The following is a 21,977-nucleotide window of genomic DNA, read 5'->3' as shown; positions in this document are numbered from 1 at the left end:
GTCACAGTTAAATGACATTAAAACTAACTTTAGACTCCGTTGGAATTGCTTAGAAGTTAAGACCACAAAGTAAACTACAGAGAAATCTTGAAGGTCGAACACAATTTGTACCAGCACGCTGGTCGACGTCCAATTTGTTTGTAGCTATAGGAACCTCTGAAGTCAAATGTGACAAAACAAAACACTTCAATTCCATCTAGACTTTCTGAAATATAAGCCACAAAATTCTAGCTAGCTTAAATAGCATGTTGCTAAAAACTTAGTGATAAATGAATAAGCATTGAACTGACCAGAGAAATCCAAAACAAAGCCCTTCTGTTCCATTTTTGTTACATAATTATTAGGGGTGTCACGATTCGCCAACTCCACGATTCGATTTAAATTTCGATTTTGGGGTCACGATTCGATTTTTTTTTCGATTTTTTTTTTTTTTTTTTTCCGCTCCCCCACTTTATAACACAGAGGCATATGCTTCTGTAGGCTAAGGCTAGTCTATGATCATTGGTTCTATTCATTGTACAGTAAATCTTATTTCAAAAGATCGGCTACATATAGGTGATGCAATTTCCATATTATTTTTGTGTAAATGTATGTAATATATGATAATTGACATTAGGCAGGAATGATCAAATTCAAAGAATTTATTTACAATATAAAGTTAACCGTCTTGTTCTTACTGAAGTGTAAAATAAAAAATAAAAAAACAAAAACAAAAAGTCACAGTGGGTGCCTGCCATCTATTGACTGTTTTTGGTTACAACAGTGTGCTGTGCGTTCCTCTTAAAATAATGTGCAATGTGCAACAACAACAAAAAATATATTGTATCCAAAGTCATGGAACAAATACAGCCTGAACAAACTATATCCCAACATTTACAGTTGCTGGGCATACTGTAGCGTGGTTCAAGTACACTAATTAAATGTTTGAATCCAGCGTTTTCCAAGGCTGCAGGTCTGCTGCTATAAATAGACCTATGGATCTGGCGTTTCGCGCGAGCTGAAGTGTGTGGAAGTTTCACTGTAAATGAGGATGAAATAGTTGGTTGGACCGTTGTTTTCCCACTTCTAGTTGAATTTGATAAATCTAAATCTTTGTGATGCCTGCGTAAATGTCCCGTCATGTTTGTCGTGTTTCCCGTTATTACGGCTGGCGGCTCGGGCCCGCCGCCGGCTCCGCTCCCCTAGTATGTATGTGTGTGTTTGTGTCGGCTGGTGCCCGTATAATGGTACTTCAGTTTGAATGCGCCAGCGCGACACTCTGATTGGAGGACTGTGCCAGCGCGACACTCCGATTGGACGACTGTGCCAGCGCGACACTCCGATTGGACGACTGTGCCAGCGCGACGCTATTGTGTATCCGTGTATTATACCCCTATTGGTTATTGTTGTTTCTCCTCCGTTCTGTCAGTTCTGTCAAATGCGGTTATTATTTGTTCACCTTCCACTTTCACTCCCTTGTCAAACCCCTGCCTGAAATGTCAATTAAAACTACTCAGATGTTAAAGTCGACCCGTGTTTATCTACTCTATATTTTCTGTTATTGTGTTACTTCCCTTCCCCTTGACGAGCCGGGCGTAACACCGTGGCCGAGTACAGTACGCGCACATAGCATATCTTGCAACTGTGGTCTTTTTATCGACAACGTGAACGTTGTCGACATAACTCACCGGGAACGCAAAATGTTTCCAAACTGGTGACGAGAGAAGCGGGAGCGGCTTGAAGCACCATTGCTGTGTCTGTCCGCGCTTGCCATCATGACTGCAGGAGAAGTCAGCTAACAAGTGCCGTTAGCTAGTAGCTGAATGGCTGCGTCTCATTTGCTTTCCTGGGAGGTGGCAGTGGCGGCGGTGGCGGCGGGCGCGGGGGGGGGGGGGGGGGGGGGGCATCTAATCGTGTGTCCTCTCTTCTATTTCGATGCTCGAAATCGTGACGTAATTTCGATCGATTTCGATAAAAAATCGAAATCGTGACACCCTTAATAATTATATTGAAAGGTGGATTGCTTTTAATGTATGCTAGTTCTATTATAAAATGATTGACTTATTTTTGTGCATGTATGATTCAGCAATTTCCTTCTATATTCAGGACAGCTGTGCTGTGTAAAAACATTCCTTGTGCAGTTGATAAAGTGGAAAATCTGCATAAATTACAATGCTCCCACTTGCATTAAACAAACGAAATAGAGTGGTATTATGCCCGTCTGCTCCCAAGAAAGTAGGCTAAACTTGTTTGAAATTTAACTATAAAAGAGATTGTCATAAGATATTGTCAAATGCTTACCCACAAGTTCCACATGCAACACACACACAAATCATGAGAATGAAAAAGGAGGATGGGTAGGCTGGAATGACACGTATCATCAGCAAACACCTCAGCATCCCGAGCGAGTTACACATGACCTTGATTAAAAGGTATGTTCCTGTGTGAGAGTGAAAGCTCACTGATTACATCTGACCTGTATGTGACCAAAACACTGGAATGATCCACATCAGCCAAAGCCATGCAGATGGCATATTCTTCCGTGAACAAGTCATTCACATGATATCAAAAAGCACATGCTTCTCACTTGGTGAAGCCAACCGTGAAGGTGGCAAGACCCTTGAGCAGCAACTCAAGCGGCTGCAGTGAAGCCCAAGCAAAGCATCCGTTTGGTGATGGCAATGGTTGGGCTCTATACTTTCGTCCTAGTATTACAATTATATTGAAATTAGTGCTGCCAAGACGTTGCACTGCCTATTGAGACCCAAAAAAAAACAAAAAAAACGCAGGCAACGGCAATTAACGTTTCTTGCAGCATTCATCGGGATTTTAGTATACGCCATTAAACGTTTTTGGCAGTAAAAGAGTTAAGACTAGTGCAAAGCCGATATTTGAAAAGCTTGTTTGTGACCTTCACAAGGTCATTCATGAACCAGTGGTCCATTGTACGAACATGTACGGAGATAAATTAATAGTGACAAGGGTAAGGCCGTTTCAGGCTGCTGCTGCCGTCGACAGAGGCAAGAACGACACATTAAAAAGCAAACATTGTGCAGGTTTTCAACGCTTTGCCAAGGCACACTGGACCAAAGGCTTTGCGTCTGCCGCTTTGCTAGATCAACACAGATTGGACTAACTGCATCACCATAATCCTCACAACACTGCATCCAGACAGCTGCCTGGTACGGCACAAAATGATATCTCACTGGCATGCGGAATATTGTCACACTTTGTTTTACACCAACGCCGACAGGTTTGTCTTGGCTTGCCCACAGTGGCAGAAAACGCACCACAACATGTTCCCACGCAAAAAATGTGTTTTACAGTGAAAGCCTGATTGCAATAGATGGGTTATTTGTGGGAATGCAGAAGTGCGGAAGGTGAGGGAGAAGGTGTTGCAGGAGGGGGGGCGGGTGGATTCATGACTCTCAGATCCTCGTGTCTAATGAACGCTCAAGTGTGCGTTTTCGCATGTTCACTGGCATGTTGGTGTGCGTGATAATTGCAGTGCGGAGGGCCACTTAGGGCCACTTTGGACCACTGCATAATCACTACATTTCTAAGCGGGCGAAAAGTGGAGGGTAAAAAACACACAGCAGTTCAGAGGGGCCTCTTGTTACTCATGCATGGCCGGCCCATAATGCACTTGTGCGCCTTCACTCACCGTTGGCAGGACAACAGTTAGTGGGAGAAGGATTTGGGAAGACGGAGTTTGCCAAGACTGTGGGAACGGCCAGATTCCTTCTTACGCTACAAAACGATGAAGGAAGAGCGGCTTGACTCTCAGAGTTTCCGATTCATCTCCGTGTTACGGTACTTCCAAACAAACACCTTTTAGTCTATTTTAATTAGCGTTGTCACGATCTAATATTTTTAGAATTGATTACTCTATCGATTAGGCCATTGATTGATTGATTGAATAATGGGATAACATTTTATTTTGTATTAAAGTGTATTCCAAAACCATTTCCCCCCCCGATAATGTTAATTAACCATTTGTTGTTGTTTGTTATTGTTTGGTGATTAAAAAGCAACAATTAAGAAATATCACACGAAAGGGGTCAACGTTGTACTCACCTTTTTGAAACTGACTCTGGTTACTGGTTCAGTCATTGTTTTCCAAAGATGTTTGCAAATGTCTTAATTGTGATTAAAACACAAAATATAATCAATCTGCTTCCAAGGACAACAGAAATCAGTGAATAATTACCGTTGAGAGGATGAAATCAGGGGATTGAGTAATTTTAACATAAACAATGGCTCGAACCAAGTACTGGATTATTAAAATAATTTGCAGATTAATTTGTTAAGATTAGTTATTGATTAATCAATTAAATTGTTACACCTTTAATTATAAAGGCGCTTTCACTTTATCTGATCAAAATCAGCTGATGGGTTCATACTTTTGGTTCACAACTGTCCAAAATAACCTCACAAAAGAGTAAAATTAACCAAGCGGTTCGAATAATGGATTGATGTATAATAAATTACAGCGCGTGCTATGGTGAAAGCACCCAAACCTATATGTTCAATTTTCCCACCTGTTGCATTTTGTTTGGTCAGGTGCGAACGCAATAATCAAACTCTTGCACCCACCAAACCAACAGATGGTCTCAGACCGAATTTGCCACTGGCACTTGTGATGAGAAAACGATCCAACCTTGCTTTGCACCAATTGTGTAGTAAAACAATCAGGTTAAACTGTGACTTAACAATAGGCAGTAAACAGATGAAACCGATTACCAATGTCTTCATTTCACAGCATGAGGAAGGATAATTTTCACCCTTAGGAGCACACTTGTCTACTTGCTGGTGGACTACAGCTTGGTCGATTGCATATTTACTTATCAACAAAGGAGAGTTTTTGCAGTAGATTGTATTAATTAATTATTAATAATCGTGTCGTTTCCATTGTCATACAAAAGTTGTGCGCATAAAGAATTCACATGTCGAAATAAAAACACTTGTGCGATAAAGCAGATACTCCTGGAAAGTGCGGTCTGAGTGTCTTACAGTAAGTCAGGCGGAGCATTGATCAGTCTGGCTCCCTACAAAGCAGATGTGGGCAGACAGCTAATGGGAGCGCTAGCCCCAATTAGCCCTCTGAATGATCTGACTGATGGAACACCGTAAACAAGTCACGTTTCCCCTTCGGATGATGAGAGAGGAGCAGCGAGGCAAAGTCAGGATTACGAGCCTACCTGCAGCTGTTCGGCAGCGACCAAAATCAGCATCGCTCTCTGTTGTAAAGGTTTATGAAGCCGTTATGTTAAAACGTGTCTCTGTGACCTGTGGAATGGAGCAAAATTAAGCACACAATGGCACGCCAAGTGCCATGGCGCTAAATTAAAGGCATCATGATAATAGAAGTGGGAAGAGAGTGACAGCTTTAATATTGTACTTTTTCGGGGTACTTGATAGCAAATTTTGCAGTTAATTAACACTGCCAAGATAAAACAAAAAAGAGCAAAAACCCTACTGAATCCTAAAACCAAGCATTTTAGAATTCAAATGTGCATAGCAGGCACGAGATTGGCCGTTTTACATCTTACACAGTCTTCCTGTAGTGTGCGCAAATGTGCATTTTTTAACATTAAGGATCTAAGCATTCACCACTTTTTTTTCTATTATTTTTAGATATTGGTTTTCAATGTGGTGAGTCTGTAATGTTTTCAGACAGTTTAATGAAATCTCCCTACACTTTAATGGTTGAATGAAGAAGAGACACAATTTTAAATAGTTAATTGGTAAGATGGCAGATCTTGAGGCTCTCACTGAAATTTGCAAGCAAATTTGAAAATAAAATGGCTACCAACTTTTTTTTTTTTTAACAATTTTCAATGTGCAGCTTTATTGATATGCTCACTTGCCAGACTTGGGAACCTTGTTCCATTTACATTAGATACCACACCAAAGAATGCCCTCATCCTGTTTGCATTCAATTTTGACGACAGCTCAGTTAGTCTGAATGAGATAACAAGGCCGAAATTAGTCATTTTTAGATGATCTAACCTGTAGCACAAATATAAAGCCACAGACGGGTTACAGCCGGCGTACAGGATGCGGAGAATATAGCTGGTGAGTTCCATCAGAACGGCATGGGTGCATTCTGATGGAAACGCCGTATGTGTCGTCGTGTCGAGAGGAAATTATATGTCATGGTCTATAAAGCAGGCACTTTCTATATTTTCAGAGTCTGTATCCTAGGGGCTCAGATCATTGTACATTGGATGTCGAACACTCACTCACCATGACATCGGCTCTTTTTTAAGCCACTTAGTTTCTCTGCCCTAACTGGCAGGGGAAGATCAAGCTACTTGCCTCCTCACTTTATTCATATTTCTGGATCAGAACAGAGCAACAACTAAATGATATATTTACAGGCCCGAACACACGTTCTGGCTCACTAATGTTATATGCTTCTGAAACTAACTCTGAATGCTTCGAAGCGGCAGAAGACGCTAGAATAGGGCAAATGTTTTATCAATAATTAATCTTAACGGCTTCCTGGGGTTGCAATTATCAGTACAAACGCTGACATGTAAACAGATATATATGCATATAAGCCTCCCAAGTATTTTAAAACATGTTGTGTGACATCTGCACTGTGTGATTGATTAAAACCAGAGGGAGTGCACATACACAAACTGATTACCAAGTGATGTCTCTCACTGTGAAATTATACAGCGAGACGTGCAGCTTCAGAGGTCGCAACAAGCATGCATTGTTGAACTTTTTATTCAATAGAGCCCAAGAGTACAAAACAAAGTTCAACAAGCAACATTTTTTTTCAATTAAGTAGCTGTTATTCAATGTGATTCTCCATCATTTTTGGTATTTTCAATTTGTCCATACCTATTCCCATGATGAATAAATGGTCGTTCATTTTCGCTTGTTAAGACACAAAACGGTATCTCACACACACTTTGTGCACGATCAAGACTAAGTACCGTACAATGATGACCTGGTAAATTCAGGACTGTACATTTGGCAGAATTTTTTTTTGTGATGGACTGTGGTGGAAACTAACATTTAATTGTTTAATCCTTGTTAAAATGTGATTTTATGAGTTTTATGTTAGAACTGAAAAGCGGGGCTGGGTCACTTGGAAAGGCAAACTTGGGGGAAGTAAGCATGTGGCATGTGAGCCAGTGGACACCTACCACTTTATGGCTACAATGCACATTAGCTAATCTAACACATCCTACTGATTAAAACACACTAGTATACAGTATTGTATTCCTTTTACAAATGACGCAAGTTACTCGCGAGCTTAGCATAGCTTGCGCCAAAGCACAGCTACATTGCAGTGATCGCGTTTAAGTCTAACGTGATGTGATTATGACGCAAAATGAGTAAGAAAAATAAATAAGGACCAAGCGAGTAAGTAGCTTTTTTTTTTTTTTAATAAAGTTCTCATGGCCACTGGTAGCGGAGCAGACATGAAAAGCGACGTTCATGGGTCAATACGACCTGCACTAATATTGAATCCATTTTTTTTCCATTATAGATTTTCCAAAATGGTCAATTTGACCCGCAACATAACAGGAGAGTTCATATGTTGTTTAGTTTTAAATTAAAACAAACATCAAGTTTGACAACATTATCGATGTCAGGTTCGTTTTCACACAATTGACCAACTTCAAACTTGCCTTTCCCAAGTGTGATTGCTGATAGTGATTTTTAACAGTTGTTGGAGTATAACTTGCCTGCAAGAACGTCAACAAAAGGGGCTTCGAACTTTACCGCCTTTTTAAATTAGTCACAAGATCTGCTTTTGCAGCATTTGCAACAGTATGCACTTTCTGCCGCGCCACAAGACTCGGCAGTGCTTGTTAAAACACTTTTCATATCTATGCAAGAGCAATGAATGGTGTCTGACAAGGGCGCTTGTCAGCCAATTGGAGGATTCTCATAGAGAGAGCACCCCGCCAAGATGAAAGCCCTGGGGTGAGGTGTCGGGGGGGTAAGGCAGAAATGAAACACAGAGAGGGAGGACAGAGGCACAGAAGTGTCACGGAAGATGGAGATAGACAAACATGGCGTGAATAAGTGAAAAAGGAAGAAATAATGAAAACCAGTCTTCACATGTTGGGAGATGCAATTGGGGATACAAAAAAACAACAACAACAAAATGACACACTGATGTTTGTTTTCCAACCTGTTCTATCCATTTATGTCTCAAATAAAATACTCAGGTGTCAATTCTTCAGCATTGCTCTTTATCTATGCTCATATCTCCATGCATAATAAATTATCCCAACTGCTTTGGATGAATTATTCATATTTTAGAGATTGTGTTGAAGCAATGTCAAGGCTCATTTACTCAATATTTCATGCTTGGCTACTGTTGTTTTTAGGCTCCTTTTTTCCCCTCTGTGCTGTTTTTAACTCACTATTTTTCTTTCAAACACTGTGGGGTCACCTGTCTCGATTCCAAATTCATATCTTGTGGTGAAGGAACAGATGTGAACTCCTCTCAACCCCCTTGGCCCCAGATCCCCTCCCTGTTACCCCAAACAAACCCTCCAAATCTCTCATCCCTCCACACCTTGATGACACTCCAACATGCCATGTTTGCCGTTAGCCCCATCGCCGTCTCATCACAGGGAAGCTCGGGCTCGGCTGCGGCCAGGTCGATGTCTTGAAAGGATCCCAGACAAGCCGCAGGAAACGACTTAGACTTACGAGACATCTCAAGACAGCCCATCAGCGTCTCGGATGCATCACGCTGCCTTCGACTTGATGCATCTACTTTTCCCTGTTGTTATTCATCTGAGTCTTGTTTGCTTCTTACCATCACAAGCATGTATCAGCAAAACTGGACTTAAGTGAATCCTCGTTTGTTGCATGGGATGCGTTCCAGGATCACCCGCAATGGGTGAAAATCTGCGATGAAGAGGGACCCAGATAAAATAGCTGTAATATATATATTGCAAGCTGCATTGGTGGTCCAGAATAGTATGATTGAGAAACTGTTGTTGCAATAATATTGCTCATATATTGGACGTAAGGACCAAAGGCAGTTTGTGTGAAAGCTCATTAGATATCTCTAGTGGAATTTGTATGGATGTGCAGGATGTGAATCCTGCTGACAGTACATTTCCGACTTTTGTCATACATCTTCCATTATTACTTGCTGCCATGTGCAATAAGACACAGAGCACTTGTCATGTATTGTAGGAATTATTTGCATAAAATATCTAAATTGAGTATTTCCATGCGCTATCTGAGGATGCTAAATGTATTCATGTCTTATCTAAGGGCCGATAATACAAATTAAATCTGTCAGGACGCAAGTGGAGAATCTTCAGGTCAACAATCAAAATGACTTTTGAGGTTAAGGGTGGTGAAAGGATTAGGTGATTAGGTGAAGGTTTTCTCCTTAGTTTACCTTCATAAAAATAGTCTAGACTAGGGCAAGATAAATTGAGAATCCGGAGTCCAAATGTATAGTTACACTTTAAATAAGGTCAGGATAAGGACGACCTCTATGTTTAAAACAAGGATTTAGGATCATTGGTTAGTCCCAGAGAGCATGAAACTAATTACAAGGTCAGTGCAACTGTGTGCTCTTATTATTTTTATTCCCTTTCTGTGTTTTAGGTCTATCTCTGTTTAAGAGCTGGCATTAAAAAGTGACCACTGGTGTGAGGATATGTACGAACAAGCTGCTGTGATTGGATTTGCCTCGAATATGTCGCCATTCACAATGTTCCCCTTCTTCTCCTTGATCCATCCCAACTACAGAGTGGTGTGATAATTTTGCTCCTTGGGTGCTTCTCGAGGGATTAGCACAGATTAGCATTAGCTGGTCCATTTGAACTGCCTGGATATGCGTGCTGTATAGCCGGCTAGCAGCAGTAGCTGTCACTAGGCGTGTCTGCCTGTACAAATGACGCCACTGCATGAATTGCAAAGAAAACAGAGATACGTCTTCATATGATGCCTGTGGGAGCTAATGGTGAGCAGAGGTCTACATGGATGGACATTATGCAGAAAATGCAGGTGTCAAAAGCTAAGATTAAATCCATCTAATAAAAATAAAATCGGTTAACTCTGCTAAATAAACCACAAAAATTGATCGACAAAACTTTCTGCATTGAAACTAACCAGTACGGGATTGGACTCAAGTTAAATATGTATAACTCACTTTGGCCTTCATACGCATTTGTTTAGACTAGAGGCTGTTTGAGTAATTGAGCACACTGCAAGACAGACAGTAATGATGAAGATAAAGAAGAAACTGTACTTCTTAGTCCGAAAGATGAGAGTCGACAAGAAACAGAAGCCCTTCTGCTCTCTAATAAGAATGCATATGTTGTCTCTAACAAGTCTGTCTGGTTATGATCCATATCACAATTCTTGTGCTACTCAACTGAAGCAAAGTAGCAGAGAAAAGCAAATATCTTTAAGATAAGCATCGAAATTAGTCGTAATTGGAGACCATTTAAACCCATAATAGCTTATTTGTTTCCTCAGCAGGAGGTTTCGGGTTGGAGAGTCATTTTGATTAGAAGTGGGGATGAGTTAGCTATAAAACTACTGAGCCGAACCCTGGTGAGACTCTAGCAGTAGTTTGTGTGTCTTGCTGTGTTCAAAAGCAGCATGCTAATATGCGAACAATTGACGCTAAGATTATAAAAATCCAAAGGAGCGGGAGGAAGAACCAAAAAAAAAAAAAAAGCTTCAATGAACAAGAAATATATTTCCTTCTAAAACATGGCAAGTCCTAAAATTAAATTGTGGCTTAGCCTGACTCTTTCGGACGGTTGTTCATTTTGCACAAAACATTTGTGAGACTCGACTGTCAAATACCAAAAAAAGCCACGGGATCCAGCAGTAATAGCAGTAAGCACCAGGGAGTGCACTACTTCAAATGTGGAGGAATAATGCTGAGGATCCTAGAATGGATTTGCAATGTGGCAAAAAAAAAAAAAAAAAAAAAAAAAAAAAGATGGTGCAGAAGTGATGAAATTTGGACAAACACACACACACACACACACACACACACACACACACAGAGTATCATGTGGAATGTGGATGCTCCAAGGCACATTATGGAGGCAATTGCTCACCAGAACTGAGGGTCTCCGTTCATCTGTTTTTTTTTAATGTTAGAAATGTTCTCACTTGACTCCCTTTTGTCATCCCTGCTCTACATGGATGGCACACTAGCACCCTTTGGGCCGTTTTTACCTAACAATTTTGATTTCCATCCTGAATGGTCAGATGTAAACATAGTCAAACTTCTGAGGGGACAAAATCAACTCGTTGGACACGAAAAAGAGACGAGTTAAAAAAAAAAAAAAAAAAAGAAAAAAGCAGAGGACCAATTTAACTACAGGTTTATTTCTGAGCAACATAAATGAGTAAAGAGGGAGTGTGTAGCTAGCATTTAAATAAGTGTTCATACGTCATGTTTGGTTTGCTTACAGCAAACTCGGGTATGATCGCTCAGAGTGTGTTGGAACACCGTCATCCGTACTCTGGCGAAAAACCTTGGAGAGGTGATTGCAGTCAACTTACAATTGAACTCTGGTTCGTTTTGCTGTACATAACTCAACTGTGAACTCTGCACAAGCCAAAGATATGGACCATTGTTAAAATAAAATAAAAGGCAAAAAGCCCAAGGTAATATACAGTATAATAGCACAAGTCAGAACTGCTGTCTCTCTGTGGCCTGCCTCCATCACAGTGTGTGGGCGCATGTTGGTACTTTGGTCCGGACCAAAGTACCCAACTTACTCAACACAGACTTAGTGAACATGGCATCAGTTCAGCATGTAAGCGGTTGTGTCGTCTTTTCACATTATGGAGGAGGATAATGCTTGTGGAAGATGTCATCTTGAGGTGCACTTGGCTATTTTATTCTCTCTGAGTGTTCTAAATGCTTGCCTCGATGCCAGCTCTGTTTTGAGAAGAGTAGAGCTGTGCAGCCGAGGTCTGCATGGATAAAAATCAACTTCCTATAACTGATGTCATGTTAATCTTCCTTAGACTGTAAACTAATTGAGACTGAATGAATAGCTCCTCCGCAGGTTGCGGCCAAGTAGCGCACTCCATTTTGCATCAATTGCTTCAAGACAAAATTAATCAACAGTCCATTCATCACCTATGAACAAAACAGGGATTGGGTTCAAGCAATCTATTATTTTGCCTACTTGGACTAGCAGCCCATCAAATATCCTCCCATGTCAAGTGAAATCAGGAGAACAGCAACAGTGGGTGGTGTTGGTTGGAAACCTTTTCACTTCGATGAAATATCACACCCGTATCTCACAAAAGAAATCCCTTAATTGCCGTCTTTAATTCCAAATGGTTGACAAAGAGTCCCGAACTCACACTCGTCTGAAACTCCATTGCTGGGCACTTTCCCACCGTCTACTCTAGGCTGAGCCACAGGGCTTTTGAAATTGTGAAGGACCAAGAGTGGAGCCAGAAGGATAGGCCGAATCTGATTTTAACACATTATAACTATATAATTTCATTACAATGTGTGTACAGAACTGTGCCACATGCAAAACAGAGCGTAATAGCTTTCGAAGGTTGAATTAAAATATGGGTGGAGAGGGGGAAGGGGATAGCAGGGGGCTCCAGATGTTGATTAGACAAGCGACTAGCAACTTACTTCAGGCTACCCAAAGAAAAGAAAAAAAAAAAAAAAAAACACCACACCCACTCAACTACACACAGACATGGAAACACAAGCGCGCACAGAAAGTCAATTAACATGAACATGTGTCTTAGGGGAATTATATTTCAATTAGCTTTTGCTACTTCCAGGCTTCTTTCTTTGGCGGCGCTAAAACATGTGCAGATAGTGCCATGAATCTCACTTTTCAATTAGTATCATGCCATAACTCCATTTTCATAATGTGTCGGAACTTGTTGGGCAATTAAGCTCTAAATCCCTTTTTTGAAATATATTACAAGAGCCACAACATTTAGCGAGGGATAACATATACATATACAATGACGTTTGCATGTGTCATGAACACAGCTACTGTGCATTTAGAACCAAATTTAAAGTAAAATAATATACAGAGTATGTGATTGAACAACCGTTGCCTCATTGCCACGAAGAGAAATCAGTGTCAGCGTATAGATAAATGCTTCTCAATTTAGGGATGAGTTTGTTGAATTACAGCTGCGATTAGTAAAGATGAATATTGGCGCCGTGGGGTTGGGAGGTGGTGGGAACCGTGGGATTATGTGGATTTGGCTTCATTTCCTGTTTAGACACTGAATGGATGCTCCCTTCAACGATTTAGACAATGAAGCACTAGAGAGAGGAGAGAGGAGAATTTGTGCCATGCCCATATTTATAGGCCTTGGAGTTTTCGTAGGAGAAAAGCCTGCTTCTTTTCCATTTTCTCCATGTTCGGCATCCATGAATTTGCGATGAGTGTACTCTTCTTGCCACCTCAGAATGACTGAAAAGATGTGGACAAAACTGTAGCACCCTACAGTCCATTACATCCGAGTGAATGTAATTCCAAACAAGAGTGGATTTGTCTTCCGTTCCTCTCACCGCTGTGTCTACAACCTGCGGGGCGCAAAGTGTGCAGGTGCATTTATGTGCGTATTGTAGCGTACACATAGCATAAGGCGCTGGCTGTCTCTGCGCAGCAATATGGGCTGTGTTCGCTTGGGCTGAATTCATTTCTGTCAGGCGCCGACGCGGAGTCCCCAAACAATATTGGCGACGGGGCGGGAGAGCAAAAGGGAGGGAGGCAGAGCCACGTTGTGACCGTATCTTTATCTGGGCTCAAGAAAATGATTACTGTGACACGTACGAGCGAGTCTCTCGACTGTGGCCCACAGGGATTTGTATGAAAAGGAGCTGTCAGATGAAAGGGCACATAACATGAAAAGAACATTATCAAGGATAAGGCTTGTTAAGAAGGAGCGCGATACATGAACCTGGAGAGCGCGTTAGGTTCAACTGCATGCTACATTAACCCACTTCATTCGTTTGCTCCTTTGCAAGTGAGCTGGGTGGGTGTGTGGTGGGGGGGGAGGGAGTTGAAAACATACAAAATCCTCATAGAAGTTCTACAACGTCCCTTTTCAATCTTCCTTAATCTTTATTTCCCTGAGCAGAAGACTAGAGTGTGAGATTAGCTACATGCTAATCCCCTAGAATGTGACGCTAATAGAGGCATCACATGCGTGTTTACACCCAGACACATTCAAACCACTGTCTTGGTATGATTTATTAGGAAGGGGCATTTTGACTATAGGCAAACATCACTGACTGTTCTGGACTCCTCTACTTAGAAGGGCAATGAATGCTACAGTCGCATATCTGAAGCCATGTTGTAATTCATTAGAAATCAAACTAGTCAATATTCAATCAACAACAACAAGAACATCCATCCATCCATTTTCTGAACCGCTTGCTCCTCACAAGGGTCGCGGGGGGTGCTGGAGCCTATCTCAGCTGGCTTGGGCAGCAGGCAGGGTACACCCTGAACTGGTTGCCAGCCAATCGCAGGGCACACAGAGACTGCCAACCATCCACACGCACAGGAACACCTAGCGACAATTTGGAGCGGCCAATTAACCTGCCATGCATGTCTTTGGAATGTGGGAGGAGACCGGAGAACCCGGAGAAGACCCACGCAGGCACGGGGAGAACATGCAAACTCCACCCAGAAAGGCCTGGACTCAAACCCGAGTCCTCAGTACTGGGAGGCAGACGTACTAACCACCCAATCACTGTGCCACCCCACAACAACAACAAATTAACTAAAATCTTGAATCTTGAAAATGTTCAATCCCACCCAAAAAAAACTGAAGGCTGACTTTCAGTTGAGTCCCCTATGTAGTATTTGACGACTTAACAAGATTCTCACTTACCCACAAGTCTGGCAAAGGCAGTCAGCCATGTATCAGCTGCCAGTTTGAGCATAATATAGTTCTTAACCTTATGTATTATTTGTGTTATTAGTTTTTTGGAGCTTTTTTTTAGAATAACGACAAAACGTGCCAAATAATAAATGGGTAACAAAAGTCAATTGTATAGATGTATGTTAAGATGTATATTAAAGTTAAGATGAATCACATCCAATTAGCGCGTTGGTTCATATAAGAAGAACAGGATGGTTTACAATAAGATAAACAAAGCTTGCTCCCTCTTGGGCTGAAAACTCACTGGCTCATTATCGTCTTCTCTCATACACTTTAACTGCAGAATATGAGGCAGGGCTGCACTGCCAATTTGGAAATGAAATAAGCCACGATATATTCCAGACAAAGATGTTTTTTCCTGGTGAATTTCAATCACGGATAACATGCATTCGCAGCCAGGGAGGCAGACATTAGTACACAGCATAAGCAATGTCTCATCCCTACGCTTTAGTAATATACAATTAATCAGACTTAAATGATTTGCTGAAAAATGCAGCATGCTGTTTGAATGTAAGCCCGACAACCTAATTGGATGTTTGATGACTAGCATGCTTCTATTGTACTGCGATTACCATAACCAGCCATGACAGAGCGTCATTGCCATCATACCACCAATTACTCCACAGTGTTGTATTTCCAGGGAATACTTGCCAAGAAGCGTTCAAGCCCTCGGTATCAGAGTTCAGTGAACAAACTCAGGGATCAAAACTGAAGAAGCATAATGAAAAACAGAGCCTTCACATGTTTTTCATGAAGGCCATTTTCTGAACTTACTATTTAGAGTAATTGCCCAAGTATTTACTTCTGTTCTGTACACCACTTAAGAAAATATGAACTAAATTAAAGTTGCCGTGTAAGTGGTAGTTTAGAGGCTCACATATGTAGATGGTGTGTGATACTGTGTACCTATAGTAATCTCTCTTATAGGCTGCGACATACAATATGGGAGTTCACTGTAAAAAAATGTTCTAAATTAGGACGTATGTCAATTTGGTGGTGATCCAAATTGGGATTGTTGGTCCCAAGTCGAGGTATGCGCTCAACTCAGTGTCATGCCAACGCAGGGAAAATAGGCCATCAACCCGGTGACACCGGCTTCAACAAGGGCTCAATGTTCTCACTTGGGCTTGTGGGCCCTCGTTTGGTTTCAGCTGCGTGAAAGGAAACAAACGCAAAAGATAAACTCATCAACTGAGGAGAGAGAATCGAGCACAGGTGTGAAATTGCACATCGCTTCTGCACTGCTTGTAACTTCTGCTGTGCCAGGAAGAGCTCGTAGCTTCTGAATCTGACCACAATCCCCTCCGGCCACTTCCTCCTCTCTGTTTCAACTTTTTTAACACCTGGACTAACAAAAAGACGGGCTTTGATCAGGGGAAATCCTTTGGCAGAGCAGCAGTGAATCCACAGTGGGGCTCTGTGCATGTACGCCTGGCCGTGTGCATGCGTGCGCGCGGCGGCGCAGCGGTCTGGCGCCGCAGCTCCGCCGAGGATTCCAAGCTTTGAGGCTTTATGGCATCAACACAAGGTGCAGAGCACCTCATACGCTCGACCCGTCAGAACACAGCCATGAAAATGGAAGCACAAGAGGTGGGGGGGGAGACAGTTGTTTCTCCCGTGTAATCAGTGGCTCTGCAAACATGCAAACACACAGACACAGACACACACACCCCTACACAAGGCCGCCTGTTATCAGAAGCTTTCCCACGCTGCCGCTACAAAGCTCCAGCGCCAGGACCGGCGGATGAGAGCGAGGGAGGAATGGACGAAGGCGCGGAGGGATGGAGGGTCAGCCTCCAGCAGCTTAGACTCACTGAGGGGAGAAACATGCCACGGCGGGGGGGCTCCGACGCCGAATAGCGAGATCAGGGTTCGAAACAGACGGCGGCGGCGCGGGAGATAAACCGCGAATCCGAAACTACGCGGAAAAGTGCAGCCGTTGCACTCTTATCGTCGGGAGATTGCGCGTTCCTCCTCCTCCACAGCTCCGCTCCCATATTGTTCTGACATCAGCTCCTCTTCCGCCGTTGCCCTCTGCTACGCCAGCCGCTCAGCCCCGGGCTCTTGCGTAACAGGCGCATTTGCATAACAGGCGCTTTTCTCCGGCTCATGGGCACATGCCGGACGAGAGCGCCAACAACAATCGTCAAACAAAAATACGCATTTGCATTACCTGCACGGGGCGAATCTGTGGAAATCTCCACGCTGCCGTCGACAGCGCTGAGCTTACATGTAACTTCAGTGATATCGACTCCATTCAGGAGGAGGCTGACCTGCCCCGCTGTGCGCGACCTATACAATAATAGGCCTTGCACTGGGAAATGACTGTTGAAATCAAGCAACCTAGCATTATCCTCTTCAGGGTTGCCCAGACCGTGTGAAAAGAGACTGACGTGCACTCTGCTCTCATTGCTTAGGTCTTCTCGAACAGAAGCTATGCAAACACAGCACACATTTGCTCGAATATTATGTAAACACACACATACTGAACATACGGTGTACAAGTGTGACGCCCTTTGGGGATCATAAAGATTAATATAGAATCAAATAGGAAGCACCTCGGGTGCACACACTTAACAAAAGGGGTGGGCAACCTATGGAATGTGGGCCATACATGGCTCACAATAGCGTTAAGAGCTGGCCTGCCATAAAATTATTAAAAACAAAAAAAGTAAAATTAAAAAAAATAATAATAATAGAACCGCTGAAACATTTAACCGACCACATGCTAATAATACATAACATCAATTGAATTATTCTGGTATGGCACTTGGAATTTATAAAAAACTAAAATGGCAAAAAAAAAATGTTTTACCGTCACCGAGTGAGAAAGGCCCTAACCTCATGTGGAAACCACCTCATGAATAAATAATTTTGATTTCTTAAACAGATCACAACACAAAGGGATTTGCAATAAAAGTTAAGGGAATCACAAATTAATTTAGGATATCGTATTTTCAACACATTTTGCCAATGTCAGTATCATGCTACATTGCATCATAATGTGTTGGAAGAAGATCTAATATGATCCAACAAGGTATCAATGTAACTAATGAAGGGTATACGTGGACAAACCAAATCCAAATCCTGCAGTCTTAAAATAGTCAGCATCACCAGCCACAAAGTCCATAAATTGGTTCTCATCATACAGTGACAGTACCAGTATTTGATATCTGCACATTGATACTGTAATATAAGAAATATGCATCATCGTTGTGCTTGTGTTTTTAATCTATTACCTTCTCACTGGCCAGAATACTGTCTGAAGGCCCATAGACCTGCCAACATTACCATCACAACCGTTCTAATATTTTACAACCGATGTGTAAAATATGGCAAACCTCTGTCACAATACAATCGGTGAAAACCTATAATATAGAGAAAGCTTATAATGGGGATTTCAGACATTTAAACTTATTATTTAAACACATTGTAAACACATTTGAATACAAAACATTAAATACAGTGTAAAAAATAAAGTACATGTTGTGGTGACTGTCCCTTTAAGAAGCAGCAGGGCCCAATGGGGTGGTCCATGGTAGCACCCACCCAGAAAAATCAGACGCTAAGTCATCGTAACATCTGACACCACATCCAATGGGCAAGATCGTGGTGGAGTGATTTCAGAATAAAAAGAGCAAAATCATTTGGCTGTTGTAGTGAAAAAAAAAAAAAAAAAAAGCGTGGAGAAACTTGAAGAAGCCTCAAGTACACCTCGAAGCGGTCTTATAGCTGTAGCTCACGGAGGAGCCTGAACTCCCTTTTTCTTGCTGCCGCTCGTCGTCTCCGCCGCCTCCTCAGTAAAAGCCCGTCAAGTCAAGTTTATTTATATAGCCCTTAATCACAAGCCAGGGCTCTTCTTTGTTAAGGTGACAAATGCATATTGCAAACAAAAAAACGCAGCCTACTTCAAATCCAAACAACTGGGAAAAGGTACCAGGACACTTTCAGTTCAGTCGCTTAGCAACCGGCGACAAATATGGCAAACTTAAGATGGACCATCGTCATCCCTGTGCCCTCCTCCGCAGTGAAGGCAGCACGAAACAAGTGAAAACCCCGCAAGATTCTGTTCGACAACTACTTGGCTGGAAGCGATAAAACTAAAATGGAGAACATTTATCCTAGCAAGGAGCATGTCAGTCCACCAGGCCTATGATACAACAAAACTTTATTATTCGGTACCATTTCTTCTACAGTAGGGTAGCCTACACACATACCGATAAACCGAGCGATTTTGGCGCAATTCTCTGATGTCTTTAAAATATTGTCCTGAGTACTTCTGAGTGTATTTTTCTCACCGTTCTGCTTAGAAAACCGACACCGGCCACAATTAAAATAAAAATAAAAATGTTTAACTGTGAAATTGGGCTTCAACTAAGGATTATTTTAATAAATTGATTATTTTGGTTATTTTTTTTTTAAATTTGCATCCCTTTATTCAAAAACAGGACATTTAAAATTGACAGTGCATAAAATGCACAAATTAATTATAATTATGTTACCGATTTTGTCAATGTTTCAGAAAACAACAATAATGTCCATCATCGTTTTCCAAAGTAAAAGCAAACAATGGGAAAATACAGTTTATTGTGGGCCTCTTTACAATACACGTATCGATACGGAGCCGTCAGAATCGATATTACAAAATTCATTCATAAAGTTTCCTGGCACGTCTCTGAAAGTGGTTGATTGCTGTGCAGTGCACACACATTTCGACCAAGCACGGCATTGACGTGCTGCTATCATTAAAAGAAGAAAACAAATATATTTTGATTAAAAATTTGACTATTTTAATAAAAATGTAGTGAAATAAATTCATATAAAATATCAGGATACGTGATGTTTGAAGGCCATGTATCGTGATACGTATCGTATTGTGACCCCTGTATCGTGATACACATTGCATCATGAGGTTGTTGGCAAAACCCAGACCTCATATTTAAAGTTCAGAGGCTGAAATTCCAAGGATTTGGACAATTTCAAATGAAACAAGTTCCCAACAACAATAATTCTCAAAAATAATAGCTGATTATTTGTATAATTCAATAATCTACTGTGAAATATTTATAACAGCAAAAGAACAGCGAGGTCAGCAATAGCCAATTGGGATGTGACCTGAAACTCACACTGTCAACGAACATAACCAGAGGCCCGACTAGTTGTGTTTAGTGTAGTTACCAGTTAAGCTAACAACTTGACTAGTATCTTACATTTCTTCTTCTTTGTATTTAACGGCAGTCTAGCTGGCCTGCAGCATTGTGCTGCCTCTCACAGGTCAGTCTTGTTACTACAACTGGTTTGGGGTATGAGACAAAAAATAAAAAAAACACATCACATGTGGGACTTCTCATTTGAAACGTCAGTATACATGCATGCACCCCGCTGTAGTCGTTATAAACAACGTGACCTTGACCTCCAACCTCACTATACCTCCAAGTATTCATCATGCAGTTCACACAGCACACCACAATATGGAGAGATTAGGGTGGTGCACCTGTTCTTGCAACTCCGCTCCCCTATAAAAGGCACCTCCAAACAAACCAAAACACACATCCCTTGATCAAAAATGCATCAGCTGCATCGCAACAGTGACTCATCAGAAAGCTGCATGTCCACAAAACACCTATTGAGGGGGTGGGGGGGTCTGCACGGATCACGTTGAGGTGTGTCCGCCTCCCTTGTTCCTCTTCCTAGGCACGCGTTCATGTTTTTTTATTGCCACTGGCGAGAGATGCAGAGGAAGAAGAAGAAGAAGAAGAAGAAGAAGAAGAGGCGCTCTGGTGGTATATTTGATAAACATCTTACTCATTCCTGGTACTATAGTGAAAAGACCCCCAGGGTGCCCCCTCGTCACTTATACACACATGTACTGAACGTGCACAGAGAAAAACGCTTGACCCTTCGTCTTGCCCCTGTTAGCATGCAAGGTGCGCACAAACAAGCGTCGCCCACAACTAGAAAACAAAAGCTTACCTTTAAGAAGAATCCCATAAACAGTGTAGAGGGTGAAGATGGCATGACTGTTGAGATTCATCCTGTCTTCTGGTTGTCTTGCACCTGGTGCTCGCAGCTAGTTTGTCCGCCTCGTAGCTCCCCCTCCCTCCAACCGGACCTGCTCCGTTCCAGGTACACTTTTAACCGAGTCCTTGAGGTGGAAAGGTGAAGTCGAGCGAGGGTTAGAAAACGACCCCAAAAACTGCGCTGCTTTTGTTGTGGCGGTGTTGGTTTTGTTGACAGGAGCTGTGGCACAGCGGTGAGGTTCAGTTGTGGAGACAGTGAGTCTTCACCGACCGACGACTGCCGTCCTCCGGTAAACTGAAGATGCACTGCTTGCCTTGCCCCGCTCGCTGTGTGGAGCAAGAGGGAGTCGACCAAGTCCCGCCCACACGGCTGTGACTGACGTGAGCTTTGAGCCAATCGGCAAGAGGAAGAAGATTGCTGCGAGGGAGGGGCTCCGAGTCTGTCACCGGCGGTAAACAATTAAAATTACACGTTTGCAGAGTTTTTCAAGAGCTTATATTTTGTTTTGAATATGTTAAAAAAAAAATATGGAGGGCCATTTTTTATTTTTTTAAATGTTTCTTTTTCTTTTATATGTTGTTTTTATTTTCATTTAGATAATTTTTTTGTATATAATTTTTTTATTATAATTTTTAATATCAGTTTTATTTATTTATTGCATTTTTAGTCCTCAAAACATACTGTAATGCCTCCCTAAAATGCAAAACAAAGGTTTTTACAGCATCTATGAACTTAAACTATAATATTTGATAGGGATATTTTAAACAAATTTTAAAGGTGAGTCAAGTAAAAAGGAAAAGAAAATCTTGATACGTTCTATGTGGCCCAACTAGTCCAAACATAGCATTCTGTTTAACATTCAGTTTGTGGAATAGGAATTAAACTGCAAAATTCAAGCCTTTTTATGGTAAACGTTATGTGCTTACTGTACAGTATATAGTTAGCTCTTTCTACACCATATTGTGCTCATAGCACAATATCACAAAACATCACATTGGCCCATTCACGTACACATTCATCCACCAAATTAATATACCAGTGCCAGGACTCAATGGAAGCAA

At 41.8% G+C, this 21,977-nt stretch overlaps 1 protein-coding gene across 4 annotated transcripts in view; it reads right to left on the bottom strand.

The window, feature by feature from the left end:
- The window catches only part of cadm2a (cell adhesion molecule 2a), a 181,191-nt gene extending 159,891 nt beyond the window's left edge, over positions 1-21,300 (bottom strand). For 3 of the 4 annotated variants that reach the window (XM_077504955.1, XM_077504953.1, XM_077504954.1), the window contains exon 1: positions 20,869-21,300. Coding sequence is in view for 3 of the 4 variants with exons in the window: in XM_077504953.1 (XP_077361079.1) it covers positions 20,869-20,929 (61 nt within the window). In the remaining variant the exon portion in view is untranslated. The remainder of the gene's footprint in view (positions 1-20,868) is intronic. The other variant, XM_077504956.1, reaches the window with a different exon arrangement.
- Between the last annotated feature and the right edge of the window lie 677 nt (positions 21,301-21,977).

This window comes from Festucalex cinctus, chromosome 18, assembly GCF_051991245.1.
Source record: "Festucalex cinctus isolate MCC-2025b chromosome 18, RoL_Fcin_1.0, whole genome shotgun sequence".
Taxonomy (NCBI): Eukaryota; Metazoa; Chordata; class Actinopteri; order Syngnathiformes; family Syngnathidae; genus Festucalex; species Festucalex cinctus.
The sequence above is the reverse complement of the archived record's forward strand: the minus strand, read 5'-3'. Positions and strand labels throughout refer to the sequence as shown.